At 38.8% G+C, this 16,661-nt stretch overlaps 1 protein-coding gene and 1 long non-coding RNA gene across 2 annotated transcripts; both read right to left on the bottom strand.

Moving 5' to 3' along the window:
- Positions 1–4,167: 4,167 nt before the first annotated feature.
- On the bottom strand, positions 4,168–8,196 carry LOC125243524 (1-phosphatidylinositol phosphodiesterase-like). The gene is made up of 3 exons (XM_048153250.1): positions 8,066–8,196; positions 7,333–7,385; positions 4,168–5,512 (listed from the first exon to the last, which is right to left on the bottom strand). The coding sequence occupies exons 2-3, from the start codon at positions 7,371–7,373 to the stop codon at positions 4,666–4,668; spliced, it is 888 nt and encodes a 295-aa protein (XP_048009207.1). The 5' UTR covers positions 7,374–7,385; positions 8,066–8,196; the 3' UTR covers positions 4,168–4,665.
- Positions 8,197–10,453: 2,257 nt separating this feature from the next.
- On the bottom strand, positions 10,454–16,413 carry LOC125243692. Its single transcript, XR_007179086.1, has 5 exons — positions 15,223–16,413; positions 14,997–15,087; positions 14,801–14,883; positions 14,286–14,479; positions 10,454–14,164 (listed from the first exon to the last, which is right to left on the bottom strand). It is a non-coding gene; the product is annotated as an uncharacterized LOC125243692 (long non-coding RNA).
- Positions 16,414–16,661: the final 248 nt, after the last annotated feature.

Genomic DNA, 16,661 nt, shown 5'->3' with positions numbered 1-16,661 from the left:
ATTCCCCTCGTCCAGCTCCCTCAGAAACAATGGTGGCCGGGCCAGTTCACCAGCCACCAACTTCCTCCACCTATCGCTCCAGTGGGTGTGCACCAAGGATTCAGCCTAACCCTCAACCCAAGCCACCCAAGAGGAGGAAGTCTAGACAGCAAAAGAAGCCTGCATCTCCAGCCTGTCACGAGCCCGCTCCAATCTCCTATGAGCCTGTTCCAGCTTTTTCCGAGCTCACCCCAGCCATCACCGAGCACACTCCAGCCTTCCAAGAGGAGGAATGGTTAATTGATTTTAGGGCTGACTCAGCAGTCCCAATCTTCACTGAGCCCGCTCCAGCCTTCTTCGAGCCATCACCAACCTTCCCAGAATCCGCTCAAGCCTTTCATGGGCCGCCAGGGAATGCTGGGTGGCTAATAGACTTTTTGAACGAGCCAGCCGCTCCAGTAGCTGCCGCCGAGCCAGCATCTCCAGTCTCAGCCGCCGAGCCAGCAGCTCCAGTCTCAGCCGCCGAGCCAGCAGCTCCAGTCTCAGCCGCCGAGCCAGCAGCTCCAGTCTCAGCCGCCGAGCCAGCAGCTCCAGTCTCAGCCGCCGAGCCAGCAGCTCCAGTCTCAGCCGCCGAGCCAGCAGCTCCAGTCTCAGCCGCCGAGCCAGCAGCTCCAGTCTCAGCCGCCGAGCCAGCAGCTCCAGTCTCAGCCGCCGAGCCAGCAGCTCCAGTCTCAGCCGCCGAGCCAGCAGCTCCAGTCTCAGCCGCCGAGCCAGCAGCTCCAGTCTCAGCCGCCGAGCCAGCAGCTCCAGTCTCAGCCGCCGAGCCAGCAGCTCCAGCCTGTCCCGAGCCCGCTCCAGCCCACAGACCCACTCCTTTCCTTAGACTCCTGAAGACTCTCCTAAATCTCCCCAAGTATTTTTTTTGGGGGGGGGGGCCAAGTACCAGTTCCTGCACCTGTTGGTGGGGAATTCCTGGGTGGGGTTTCGGGGTCGCCAGGGCCGACCAGGGCCCCTGACTCTCCATGGCCGCCCACAGCCTCTGACTCTCCATGGCTGCCCACAGCCTCTGACCTGCCATGGCCTGCCGAGATCCCTGACCCACCATGGCCTGCCAAGACCCCTGACCCACCATGGCCTGCCAAGACCCCTGACCCGCCATGGCCGCCTTCAGCTCCTGACCCGCCATGGCTGCCTTTGGCCCCCGACCCGCCATGGTCATCCACGACCTCTGATCCGCCCTGGAGACCTCAGTGTCAGTCCGCTCCTCTCCCTGCACCTGCGTGAGGTTTCCAGGGCGCCCACCCCCCCGGGTTTCCCGGTTGTTCCATCTACGGCGCGAGGACGCGCCTACCGGGAGGGGGAGCTACTGTCACAGTTCCCTCGTCTCCTGGACTCCATCTCCCATGATCCTCCTGTTTCCACACCTGCACTCACTTCCCTCGTCATCTCCCCATCAGCACTCATCATCTACACCTGGACTTAATCATCATCACTGCCTTTATAATGGACTCACTCCCTTCACTCCCTGTCCGTTCTCTGTTGTGTTTATCGTGTGTAAAGTGTGTTTATCTCTTCTTCGTCTGATTAAAGTACCCTTTATTGTGGATTACCGAGTACTGCCTCTTCCATACAGCACCACACGTTACACTCATGGAAGACGCCATTGCTGTTCCTGCATGTTAGAGAGACGAGATTAACACACAAAATAAACAGTTCTTCTTTTTTAGTAACGGAAAGGCATTTAATGTCTCAATATCGTAGTGAAATGATTTAATGCAGATGCTCCATCTGCAACACTGTATTTTATTATTATTTAATTACACTTATTTTTTTTTCCCCATTTTACAGAAGTTGATCTCTCTATATAGATTAATATGTTACTTTTTATTTCCTTTTTCAATTTTGGTGTGACTTTTGGGGCTTTGTTTTTAAAAAAAAATATTATAAATGACGGGAGCACTTCGACATCAACTCTTTTCATTTTATTTTTTATTTATTTTTATTTTTTTTTACAATTTCCCCACTATGTTTCACTTTGTAGATAATTAAAAAACACACACAAAAAAACACAAAGCAACCAAGTAGTCATTAAAGGGATATTTCATGAATAAACATTTCCTGATAATTTACTCACCCCCATGTCATCCAAGATGTTCATGTCTTTCTTTCTTCAGTTGAAAAGAAATTAAGTTTTTTTTTGAGGAAAACATTCCATGATTGTTCTCCATATAGTGGACTTCACTGGGGCTTAAAATCAATTTATCCTTTGCTGAAACTTCCTCATCGTCATGGAGAGCGCAGTTCATGGTTACATAGTTATTACAGATGCCTCAGGAGTGCTTTGGAAAGAACTAGAAAGGGGTGAGGCCGCGCTTTCCACGTGTTTTATACGTGACATGTGAAGGGCTCCTTACACAGCCTAAGTGTGTTTGACTTTAAGTGGCGCTGTGCAGACCGATTGGTATGACATCAAAGTACCACGAGAGAGATTCGAAAGCATATAGAGCCGTCTGCTCTCTAATAGCTCTCATGGTACTTTAATGTCATACGCCGATCGGTCTGTGCAGCGCCACTTCAAGTCGAACACACCTATTGTCAAGACAATTGGCTGAAGTTCAAACTGAGCATCAGAATAGTGAAGAAAGGTGACTTAAGTGACTTTGAATGTGGCATAGATGTTGGTGCCAGATGGGCTGGTCTGAGTATTTCAGAAACTTTTCATGCACAACCATCTCTAGGGTTTAGAAAGAGTGTTTTTTTTTTTAAAGGAAATATCCAGTGAGCGGCAATTCTGTGGGCGAAAAAGCCTTGTTGATGCCAGAGTTCAGAGGAGAATGACCAGACTGGTTTGAGTAGATAGAAAGGCAACAGTAACTCAAATAAGCACTCCTTACAATCAAGGTATACAGAAGAGCATCTCTAAAAGTACAATACGTCAAACCTTGAAGCAGATGAGCTTCAACAGCAGGAGACACACTGGTGCCACTCCTGTCAGCTAAGAACAAGAAGCTAGGCTACAATTCGGACGGGTTCACCAAAATTGAACAATAGAAAATTGGAAAAACATTGCCTGGTCTGATGATTCTCAATTTCTGCTGCAACATTCAGATGGTAGAGTCATAATATATATATAACAACATAAAAGCACCATGCACCAATGGTTTAAGCTGATGCTGGTGGTGTAATGGTGTGGGGGATATTTTCTTGGCAGACTTTGGGTTCTTTAGTACCAATTGAGCATCATTTAAACACTTCCAGGAGAATAACTCACCATGTCACAAAGCTCATCTCAAAATGGTTTCTTGAACATGACAATAGCACCTTTTACACATACAGTCTACTGGTAAATTACTGTTAAGAGATCTTGACCTTTTCAAAAATACCAGTAAATCAGTTCTGGCAATTTACCAGTAATGGAAGTTGTAAAGTTACCATTACATTACCAGTATGATGCTGTGTGAATGCAGAATGAAGATTACTGGTATGAGCACATACAAAGTCAGAACGCGCTGATGTAGTCTGAAGAAGTCTGCTTTAGGCCAATCCTAAGGTTCTTATTGAGATGATGTGATTACTCCACGCTGTTTACAGTAAGCTCCGCTGCTTTTTAATAGTTTTACTATGTAAATATGCACTAGATGGACATCTTTGACCATTGCGCCATGCCTTCTTTTCCGTTCATCAGCACTGCAGCTCTGCAGTTGGATGCTATTATGCATGTCTTGTGTTAGTACCCCCTTAACTGTCACTGTCCCACTACATGTATCATTTCCAAGTGGTTAAATTAAATAACTTAATTTACAAATTACTACATTGCAAATGATCTATGAACATGTTAAGAAGCTGTTTTCATGTATTTGGAATGCATCCTGTTTTCTATTTATTAGAAATGATTGCTCTATTCACACGATGCATTTAGTGTGGATTATTTGTGTGTTTTGTGTAAGACTCATTAATATATGCGCCAAACAACACCAAGAATTTCAGCTTTTGTTCATGTTTTAATAGATCAATTGATGGAAGCTAATAACAAGAGCATGTATTTAAAAAGTAATTCATTATGATTTCATGTTGACTTTGTCACCTTCAAGAAGAAGCTAATGAGACAGGGATTGCAATGCTTTATTTAGTTCAGAAATAATGATCACCATATCAGACAGTTAAGAAAGTGATCAAACGACACACCAATTAGTAATTGACATTTTATTCCATTATTTTCCAGCAAATCTGTGTTTATACATTTATGGACATTATATTTCCAGCCTGTTGCAACTTGTGTGAAGAAAACAATATGAATAAAATATTTAGCAAATGTAACATTTAATTAGATCATACTTTAAAAAATATAAAAATATTTCTAGCCATTATTAAAATTCATTACTGAAAATAAAAATTAATCACCAATTAATCAAAATTGAAACTTCTGGCAATTGTTGAGCCATAGATGGTTTTCCCATGAATTAAACCTTTTTTACCCAGAAATGAAACTTTTGTCATCATTTACTCACACTAATGTTGTTCCAAACCCATGAGACAACAATGAATTCTTATTATTGAAATAACATAACACACCTGAAATATTGATTATATAATCTGTAAGTTTAAACATTCTCAATTATCTGATGAAAGCAACAAGAACATTAATTTCCTGATAAACCCATGGGAAAAAGTAAAGACTGAAAAATCTTAGGTAAGCCTATGGAATTTGATGACCTTTTGAATCAAGTCAATACCTGGAAAGTCCATGGCTATGATCCCAAAACAAGGCTTAGGTTTCTTTTTAAATTCCTTTTCAAGATGATCATACAACCAAGGATTGATTTGCTTTGCCAATGCATTTGGCAAAAAACGAATCAACATATATGTACCTAAGCTCGTGCCACTCGAGTAGCTCAGACTCAGAGCAGAACCTGTTCTACATAGATTGGCAGCTTCTTCCAGATGCTTTTTAATCTTTTCCTCTTTGTCTTTAACATTAGTTACTTTATAGTCTCCTTTTTTGTCAGTTTCAGACAAAAGAATGCCTAGCTTAAAGCTTTCTTTCTGAACAAAAACAATCTTTCCTCTTACTTCACCAATCCTTGGAACTGACTTCTTAACCCAGATATCTTTAGCATTTCTGATCTTGTTTTCAACTAAACTGGGAACTTTGCTTAACTCAGGGTCAACAGGCTTCACTCTGACCAACACGGTCTCAGTTTTATACTTAGATAAAAATTTTCGAATTGTTTCGAGAGCATCGGGGAAAGTTGTTTTTTGGTCAATCCATCCATGCTTAATTTTCAAGTTTTTCCCAGACACTCTCAAGTCGAAGTATCGTATCCCGGCCATTAACTGGTTCTCTAGTGACCATGCCTGACATTCTGCTGGTGGTCCTCCATAAAGAGCCAAGGATTCATGGGTACCAGGAATGGTGATGGTGGATATTAACTTTTCATCTTCCAGAGTTTTCATCCAGCCAACTGAATAATTTGCAGGGAGATTGGGTGTTTTCCCATCATTAAACACTTCTTGTTGACTACTCTTGTGCAGTCTGTCGAACAAAATCAGAATATGAATTAGTAGTACAGACTTTGTACAGTAGTACAGACTTCAGGTGAGTAAAAAACTACAAGAATCCAAACACAAATCAAATTCAGGTTGGCAGGCAGGCTCTTCCAAAAGTTTTAATGAGGCTACGTTTGAATAGAATTCAGTGGAAAAAGCAGGCAGAAACTCTGACATATCAGTTGTGCACAATGAAATTTTATGTGCAATCCTGTTGCTTTTCAAAGGAAAACATATTATAGTGCAAATGAATCAGGGGAAGCAGCTCTACAAATATCTAACGAATAGTATGACATTCATGTTTGCTGGATAGCCTAACAGGTGAGCCAGGGTAAAGCACAAAATTATACGCAATAATGTGTAAAGTGAATGAGTGTACACGTAGACCCGCCGCAAACCAAATAGCCTGCATGTATACACTAATGAATGTTAACTCTATGGGCCCTATTTTAACGATCTAAACGCAAAGTGTAAAGAGCACGGTGCAGGTGCACTCAGGGCGTGTCCAAATCCACTTTTGCTATTTTAACGACGGAAAAACGGTCCGTGCGCCGGGGCGCATTTTTGAAATGGGTTGTCCCTATTCTCTTAATGAGTAATGGGCGTAACGTTCAATAAACCAATCAGAGTGTCATCTCCCATTCCCTTTAAGAGCGAGATGCGCTCGCGCCATGGCGGATTGCTGTTTACATGGCGTACACGCGATGAGTCAGTTAATATATATGTGTGTGTATTGGCACGATTGTTCAATTAATTAGTCAATTTCGTTCATCATTATAAGTAGTAATAGGCTGAATTGAAAATAGGTAGCCTAATTCTAATACACGCAATGACTATTCATCATTACATTTTTATATTTATGTAGCCTACACAATAATATTCTTTTACACTGTAATCCTGTAATCCTTTTGGTTTTAATATTTGGCATGTTTGTGTGATGCGCATCCCTGTGTGTAATAAGCAAAGTCAACACACACTGTGGACGCGCCCAGAGGCGCAGTTTCTACCAACGCGCTCTAACAAAAAAATATTGCGCCATTGACTTTAGACTTTAGACCAGGTTTGAGTTGGTCTATGGCACAGTCTATTTTCAGCTCCTTAAAATAGCAAGGCGCCTGAACACACCTCTTTTTTAGACCAGCACGCCCACGGGCACACTAACTGGCGCAAATGCATTTACTAATTTAAGGACGTGGCGCTGAAAGGGAAAACGCGAACGGCGCCGGACGCAAACTAGCAAACACACTTGCGCTGCGCCTTGCGTCGCATTGCGCCACTCCTATCTGGAGTCTCCAGAAGTGCAAGGTGTCAGGATCTCAGAGACTTAGGTTAGCTAAAAATCCTAAAAATTGGCCCGCTCTTAATAAGAATCACATGCTGAAGTGTTGTAAAATACATGAAGACTGGGTTTTTATAGGCCTTATAGACAGACAGCTTGAGAGTGACTCCTGAAGTACCAGCAGCACATCCTCTTGTACCACTGTTTGAAGAATTTATCTTCCAGAATCTGGCAGTAAGGTGTGGGAGTTCACTTTTAGTCCATCTCTTATCCTGAAATGTCCGTCTTTAGTCCGTCGGACTAAAAATGATCTTCCAAAACTTACTGCCAGATTCTGCGTCGCATTCCTATAGGAAAATGTGAATCAGTTGAGTGTCAACTGATGCGAGCTTGACTAACGTGACCTGCCAGGACTAACACTATGCTACGCTCGATTTCTTTTTCTTTTTTTTAATTAACCGAACTTACAATAACTTACCCAATTTTAGCACATAAAAATGCATTAATTCAGTTTTTTATATACTCACAGCAGCATCAGGATACACATAATTTTCACAGGAACTGCCATCTTCTCAGTGGTCTGAGGATAGCAGAATAAAACAATACATTAATACAAAACTGCATTTACAATTTTTTAATGCTGTACAGAGGTGACATGAGTGTATTTACACAGAGATTATAGTTGGAGGAAACAATGGTCAAATATTATTATTATTATTTGCAAATGGTACATTTTTGATCAAATAAAAACAACAAATTACGTTGTTTAAGCCATTTCAAGAAAGTTGTGTTTGTTTAATCACGATTAATTACAGAAAATGTGCAATTAATTAGTTTTTTAATCGATTGACAACAATTAAATATAATCAGTTGCTCTCATGGTTGCTTTGCCATGTTGGCTTAATGTTTTTTTTTTTTTTTTTTTTACAGTCGTTTTGGTACCTACTTTTCTTAGATAAAAATTTGAAATTGTCAAAACTAGCTTGTTCAACCTCTATACCGACTCACTTGTGCACATCAAAAGTTTCAACAACAACAAAAAAATCAACAAATTGCCAATGCTGTGGTAGCCTACATTCATTAAATTGATTGTTGTCTGCTGTTTCCTTATTGCTTATGTCATGTTGATCAAAATAATTCATATTTCTGGTTCTATGTTGAATAGTCAGGAATTCTGGGGTCGGGAATTCAATCAACGGCATCAATTCATTTTCCTATGAATTCAGTGGACCAGAAAATACAAGTACACATGAAGCTTACCCTAGCCTTCGTCTGTGTGTCTCTGAGACTGTCAGGTGTCTGTGTATCAGCGCTGATTTCGTCGAGATGCTTGTGTGCTCTTCTCTCACATTAAAGTAAGCGCCTCTTCTTATAGAGCCCCTGCCCCTTGATCGCGAAAGTGAAAGTGCCCTTACCCGCCCCCCCCCCCCCCCCCCCTTGTGAAAAAAAGTATACTAAGTATACTTGCAGCAAGACTAATTATTAGTATATTTCAAGTGTGTTAATGATTAGTTCATTTAAAGTGTGCTATTTTGAAACAACTAATTTTGTACTAAGTATATTTAAGTTGAAATTAAGTAGTATTAAAATACAACTTTAAGTATATTTAGTATACTTATGTGTACTAAATTGGAACAACTTCAAGTATACTTAATACACTTTAAGTATATGTCTGTGTAGGGACTAATTACATGCTTGATTAGTGATATTAAAGTGTACTTAATTTGTGTTATAAGTATACTTCATTTGTGTTAAAAGTATATTTTTTGTTATAATATACGTTGTATTATAAGTATACTTTATTTCTGTTATAAGTATACTTTTATTTGTGTTATAAGTATACTTTATTTCTGTTATGAGTACACTTTGTGTTATAAGTACACTTTATTTGTGATTTAAGTACATTACAAAACACAAGCAATATACACTGAATATATTATAGTATATACTGTATGCTCAGTACCTTTGGCTTATTCCAAATATTAAACATTACACACTTTGCAGTCAATAACAATACACTTTGTTATTACTTCTACTTTGTATAATATAGTCAACATTTGAAGCGGATCAAAACCTTTAATCAAAGTTGTCCTAACTTTTTTGATCCACTTCAAATGTTGACTACTGTACTTTGAATTACATAATCTCACACAATACAGTTGTGCTACCATTTAAATACAGTTTAACACATTTTCCCAAAGTTGAATGCATTTGTTTTCAAGGCCACTAAATTAAATAAAATATAAGAACATAATGAAGAGACATATTTCATTGACAAATCCAATGGTTTTTATTTAAACTTAATATACATTCAGCAAAACTTACCATGTTTTTCATTAAAGAAAAAAAATATTGGACCATGGTGACCCTCTGTACACAAATACAAATTACACATTATATTCCATGTTCTGATGAGCTTCTCATTGTGTCTGATGGCTCGTGAAGAACAGCATCTGTTGACAGAATATACCAAAGATATAAGACAGCATGTTCAACTCTTTATTCACGTTTACAATAGTCTGTCAAAATCCTACACTGAACCAATAGGCTACTATTTTTGAACAGTAAATGAGGATTAGCAGCAAGGAACTGTATCAGAATGGCATGTCGATATTGTTTTCGGTACATAGTCAAGCATAAAACACTTTATGAATTAATATCGTACAGAATACGGGCCGATTTGACCAATCATATGAATGTTTTGGTGCTGCATACAAACATGTGCCATAAAACACCACACAAAAACTCAAAAAGGAAATATCAAGCCGAAATATCGCTCTCCGTTTGTTAAAGAAAATAAAATAAAGTTTGTTAACTGGTAGACTACAACTCACCTCCCAATAGCAGCACTTTTCTCCGGTTCTTTCAGGATCGCGTAGGCCATTAGATTAGCCGGTTGTCGTCGCCATCACGGTCAGGCTGCGATGTCACTTGATTGAACTGGTCAGAATCCCCAAGATTGAGCGATGTATTGCGCTTTCAGTGTTTTATTAAATAAATTATACATTGCGACATTATACTTCACCTGACTGACTGAGCGAGGGGATTCAGATGACGACCGTGACGTCAGCAGCTCTGATTGGCTGAAGGCAGTGAACAACAAAATCTGATTGGTCACAGACCAAGTTGAAGAGACATTTGAGTTTAACCACTCAACATATTTTTTCGCATTACTTGTGCTGCTGGTGTGTTGTTTAATATAGATTTGTGTGTACGATTGTAAAATGATTCTGCCAGTGTAAACTTAATAAACATTTACACATATTTGGAAATTGTATAGTCTACACTGCATATACTAAATGGGCTTGTAATGCATTCATACTGAAATAAATAGCACAAGTAATATAATGAATTCCAAGGATGAAGAAGTAAACTTAAAAATACACTCAAATTTAACATTAGATACACTACAACTTCAGGATATTAAATAATGTATTTTTTAAATATACTTTCAGTGCATTGTTACAATGATCATTTTCAGCACACTGTTAAAATATACCTCAAATATATTTTTATAAAGTGCAAATAAATACACTTTTAAAAAATAAACTGAACTTACACTTCAAGTATATTTTTCTAAAATATATTTTTAGAAAATATACTAAAGTACAATTATTTTAAAGTGTGTTAAAAGTTGCTTTGTGAAAATATGATACTAATATACTTTTTATATATTTAATGATAGTACATTTTTTGTTAGTATATTTGCAGTGTACTATAGAAAAAGGGAATATATTTCAAATACAATAAAGTATACTTTTTTTTCACTAGGGCCGGAACGCGATTTCGGCCGAGGGAGAAACCCATAACACTTCCCTGAGTCGTTAACATCATTATTATGATCTGTGAAATCTACTAGCCTACCGGAGGTGAACAGGACCGGCAACTTGCCCTTTTCACTCATAATATACATTTACACATATTATTTCTGCTGCCTGCGTCAATCTACTTCCTTTTTGCACTGCATGATGCAATGGTAATACATTTTTTTCCCTTTTTTTATTGCACATTTTATCTAGACGTTTCATTTCTAACTCTCCACATTTTTTTCATTTGGCAGTTTACAACGATGCCTGAGTGTCAGGATTCTGTCACTTTGCTTGGTCTATTCAATTAAAGTTCCAAGAGGTCCGGCCTCTATATTCGCTTCCCAGTGGAGGACTCCGGACAATGCTTTTTTAAGCCTCGTTTACACTGCACACGTCTGCGGTGCGTTACGTTAAGGTTTTGTTCCGTCCTCTACGCGGTCAACTCACACTAGAAGCATTTCAGAAGAGAAGCGCCTGTGAGTAAATTATCAGGAAATTTTTATTTGAAAGTGAACTAATTTTTTAACTATATCACGTGGTACAGGTGATAATAATAAAATAAAGTAAAAAATAATACATGTGCAACTTACTTTGTGCTTAAAATAAGTCTAAAATGCAAAACAATAGTTAAAAATAGTTAAAAGTTAAAACAGTTGTAATTTCTGTATTGTAAAAACAGATTGTTAAAAGTAAAATATTAAATCTAAAATGTTAAAAAATATTTGTTAAATGGCGTTTTATTTGTCTTATCATCTTATACTTATGTTTTATTTTTGTAATGTAAAGTCATTTTGTAAAGTCATACTTGTGTTATAGTGTTATAACAAGCATATTGTTTTGAACTGCTTTTACAATGCTTTATTAATCTTGTAATAGTATTTTGGTAAATTGTATTAAAACCAGAGCAAAAATCCTAATAATCAAACTAAATCATAATAATTATTAATGTAATAATATAAGAGACCCACAACAATTTAAAATAAAAACATAAAAAAAAAATGGAAGTGTCCCTGGTTTCCATTTCAGAAATCTGGTCACCTTACAGTATTCTAGACAGTAACATTAAAGATTAGTCTACGTGCATCTTGGGAATAGGGTAAGCTAACTTCAAATCCATATAAACTATACATTTTCAGAAAGCTTATCTTGTCTAGATGTGATTAAACACACGTCCCACCTTCAGTTTAAGTCAAGGAAAGTTCCTGAAATGCATTTCCATTGTATTGAATGTTTTTGAAACGCATTGATTTTCAATGTAAATCCATTCATGGGTCTGTAACAGGTTGTGGGGATTTTAATGCCTCTAGCTTGTGGTCTATAGTGTTTTCACCAAGTGCAGCATTAAGGCCTGTACACACCGGGACGAATATCGCACGCGTTTCGCCAGCGTTTTTCGAGACGTTTTTTTGTGTTCACACCCAAGCGATTTTCACTGGCAATGCGCAGAGTGAACGTGCAAATTCACTCCCTGACAGTATGTGGCGCTGGTGCTGAACGGTAGTACAATTAAACATATTTATGATATTAATAAAGTTAAAGAAGATAAAAAATGCAGATATTAGAAATGGCATATATATGAGAGATGGTAGTCAGAAATGGTAGTGCAAATAAACATTTATGAAATAGACACTCTCAACTATATTTCTTGAATGTAAAAGAAAAAAAAAACAGCAAAAATACAGAAATATTACACAACTATTGGTATGGCCAAGAAGTGGCAGAGCACCCATAGCCCACACCCATAACCGATAGTTTGTAGGGGTCTTCTTTGTCTACTTACTTCCTCTTGGTCGTCTTTGTATCAATGTGTGCTCGGCAAGACTGTTTTGTGCTTGAGCGCCACCAAGTCGTGTTTTACTGTGACTTCAGCAGCTCCAGACACGTGAACAAATGCGCCAATCTTATTGGTCGGCCAGTTTTTAACGCGGCGCGTCAAACCAAAAAACAGAACCCGAGGCGTTTTTTTAAAAAATGACGCTTTTACGCCTTGCGTTTTTCGCGTCGGTGTGCACACTCACATTGACACATTGGCCGTTGTTTAGTCACGAGGCGTTAAACGTCGGCGAAAATCGCGCGCGATATTCGTCCCGGTGTGAACAGGCCTTTAGGCTAGTGTGTTCAACTCTACAACACTGTTCAGTACTTCAGTCGAAAGCTGAATAGGTGTCGTTTAACAAAACTCTCGGCCAGGAGTTTCAATGCTGTGTTTGTTTGGATGATGTATACACTGTAGAGCGTGGCTATTTAAGAGTGTTTAAAATCACTCAAGACATGGAATTAGTCCAGCTAAAATATACCCTAATTGCTGATGAAGTTCATCATTGGTAATCCAGTAAGTGTTTTTTTTTTCTTTCATAGTGTGAAATTTCCCTGACTGACATCACCTACCCAATTTTTAGATCAACAGTAGATAACCTGAGACTATCAAGCCATCCCAGTGCCTTTGGTATGACAGGGAGTGTTTCATTCAAGAATGGCTTTGTTTGTGTTAGACGGCTTCCACATGTATATTCAATGACTGAAACCATTCAGACCTGTGTATTTTTGACGGTAATAAAGACCTTATTCCAAGCCTAATAGTAGGGCAACAGTGTCCATTCACAGTTGGGTTGGTCTAAATGAATTTAATTTTGACATTGAATGTGCCTTTAGGCTATTTCTGTATGTGTTTGTTGTGGTTATATTTGTATGACAACCTGTTTGCCTTAAAAATGTGCTTAATTCAAAATATCGTAACATATTAAAATATTGTAATAGCCTTTGTGTGTGTGTATTGTATATTTCAGAATGACAAAGCCAATATTCAGACATTGCCCTGCTTGCCAGGTTGAGAACCAGGCCATTAGGAAGTGCTGCATCGCCTGCTATGCAAGCCTCAGCAAAAGTAAAAAGATTGAGGCAGAGTGCAGCAAGAGTACTCATGCTTCATGAATTGGATGGTAGTCAATATGAAGCTCAAAGCACATTACATTACATTACCATCAATACTATCCTATGATCAAACAATCAACATTATAATTTCTAACTGCGTAGAACAATCTGGCATGAATCAACCCATATTTCTGTTGCTTGAGATTCACAGAATGCTGTCAGTAGGAACAGGAACAAAGAAAATTGACATAGACCAAATTTGCGAAGTGGGAGCTGACCATAACTGAATCACAGAAAACTGAAACTCATTACTTAGCGTTAACTGCCATTGTGCTATTCGATTCTTGTTGTATCAAATTTTCTTGTTTCTCTACCTAACGACAACACTCACTGATTTCGAGGAATAGGGATATGGGTTGATTTACGCTGGAGTTTTCCTTTTGGTTGGTCAAAGATTCTGTCATCTTGTCACTGAATCTACAGTTTTATAAAATTTTCCTTTCACGCTATGCATGCATCCCACAGACCTTGACTTATCCTAAACAGGACGACATTTGGATGGATGTGAACTGTGCCCAAAATTACTCATGTTCTCTCAATTCGCTTATAACAGATACATTTAACATATGCAACTGATGAGCTTTCTAATAATGGTGACCAATTTCCTTGTAGCAGATTCCTAAGAAAAGAGAAAGAGAATCGCATCAATGTTGACAAAATAATATCCAGTTTCTAATTAAATTTCTATTCCCACTCACAAAATGGTAAATGGAATGCATTTATATAGCATTTTTCCATACCTCTGAGCACTTAAAACACTTTATAATGTATGCCTTGCATTCACCCACACATGCATACACCGGTTGCTGCCATGCAAGGTGCAAACCTGCACACTGGGAGCAGTTTTGGGTTCAGTATCTTGCTCAAGGACACTTTGATGGGGGCAGGCAGAGCTGGACTCGAACCTGCAACCCTCCAGCTGCAGAACGGACTTCTATGACAGAAATGGGTCAGCTTATGAATTTCATCAGATCACATTACATGTCACCTCGACAAAAAGTGATGTTGATGTGAATTGTGTAACCTTGGTATAACCTTGGCAGAAAAAAAAAAATTCATGGGTCGGCGATATAAGTGCTGGAATGGCACTGACTGAGGACGCAAGACCTTTTGTTGATGCCATGAAGAAGGCTTATGAGTATTTACTTTAAAAGCAAGGTTAGGGTTATGCAGAACATTACTTTTTAAATTATATTTTTTTTTAAATACATATTTCTTTAATGTATACAGATTAAAATTAATGTCAACTTGTTACCTTCTTAACAGATGTCTCAGCTCCAGCCCCAGCCTGACCAGCATATCCAACAGCTCCAGAATAAGGCTCAGCATGAGCATATCCTAAAGCCCCCCAAAAGAAAGCAGGGTAAGATGAACTCTCTTTGCAGCCATTTTTTATAGTTATGCAGAATTCATTACAGTTAAGTTTAGTTAAGTTAATGTTAATTTGGGACCTCCACAACAGAGCCCCAACCCCCAGAGTCTCCGGTGCACCATCAGCCCCAGGTCCCGACCCAGCCACAGCCCCAGCAAATTAGCTGCGGACTGCCAAACCGAACCCCAAAAAAAGAAAAAAGGGTAAAGTAAACTTTCTTGCACCAAATCTCTTATGCAGAATTAATTACAGTTAAGTTTAGTTAAGTTAATGTTAGTTTGGGAACTCCACAACAGAGCACCAACCCTCAGAGTCTCCGGACAACCATCAGCCCCAGATACAGCTCCAGGTCCCGACCCAGCCACAGCCCCAGCAATTTTCAGACTCCCAAACCAAACCCCCCAAAAAGAAAGAAGGGTAAAGTAAATTTTCTTGCACCCAATCTCTTATGCTGAATTAATTATGGTTTAAATAAACACTATGTAGTTTTTGATGTAAAACTAGTGGACTATCTACCTAAAAGGCACACAAAAACACTTCCCAGAGCCTTATTGGCACTGCTAGGTGATTCCAATTGGTTTTTGATGACATTATAGTTAGCAATGCCATGCTGTAAAGTTTTTTTTATTTTCTGTTTCATACCCTTCACCCAGAAAAAAAAGGGTAAAGTGAACTTAAGTGACTTTCTTAATTTTTTTGTAATTAGGCAAATACTTATTTCCTTAGATGAATTGGTTCTCTTTGATTTAGATCATTTTGATACAACAGTCAGGTCCAGTCAAATTATCTATTATATTCTGATTGGTCGAGAGATGGTCAGTGATTCTATTTGACTGAAGATGTCCTTGGATTTCCTCACTCTGACTGTTTGCGCTGGTGTTATCTACCACTCTGCATTTTGCATTGAATTGAGCTACACCAATGTTCCATCAGTTTGAAGATAATAAATTTATCAACCTTCAGCTTCTTGGCTATGGCTGTACCACAGCTGTGTGGTTATCCAACCAACCTCTCTCTTGTGCTATATTACAATGGCCAGTGTGATACACATACACAAGTTAATGTTGATTCCAGATTCTGTGAAACCCTGCCTAGTACATAAGTTATGGGTTCCTATAAATACACAAGGCCTTAGATCAAATGCAATACTTGTATTTATTGATTACCATTTGTTTTTTCAACAAAACCTTTTTGCCTTTGTCATTTCAAGGTGCCGAAAATGCAGCAGGCAAAAAGTGTGGCAATACGACTCTATCATTGACAAAAGAATGATGTAGAACCATAATTATTATTAATGTCTCTTATATCCTCCTCATTGTACAATATTACTTTATAGGCACGTCACCCGACCAGTGCATATAGCCAAGCGTGAACATTACTGTATGGTTTTGTGAAATGGTAACAGTAAGTACACAAATATAATTAATTGTGTTTGTGTGTGTTTCTGTAGGATAATAATTATGGTTCTACATCTGACCTCTGTCATTCTTTTGTCAATGATAGAGTCGTATTGCCACACTTTTTGCCTGGTGCATTACAGATCATGAACGTGAGGTGATCGTTAGAAAGCTAGCCACTGCCAGTGAGACAGACCTGAAAACGATTCAGAAGGAAAGAAGTTTCCAGAGTATCTCCAGTTTAGTAAGTCAGCAAATGGGCGAGAGAAACAGAAGAGAGACTGGTTGATACAGTCCAAGCATGGATTCATTATATTGTATGCCATGCATACTCTTTTCACAGGATG

The sequence above is a fragment of the Megalobrama amblycephala genome, linkage group LG13 (genome assembly GCF_018812025.1).
Source record: "Megalobrama amblycephala isolate DHTTF-2021 linkage group LG13, ASM1881202v1, whole genome shotgun sequence".
In the NCBI taxonomy this organism is placed as follows: Eukaryota; Metazoa; Chordata; class Actinopteri; order Cypriniformes; family Xenocyprididae; genus Megalobrama; species Megalobrama amblycephala.
This window is presented reverse-complemented; position numbering and strand designations above follow the sequence as displayed.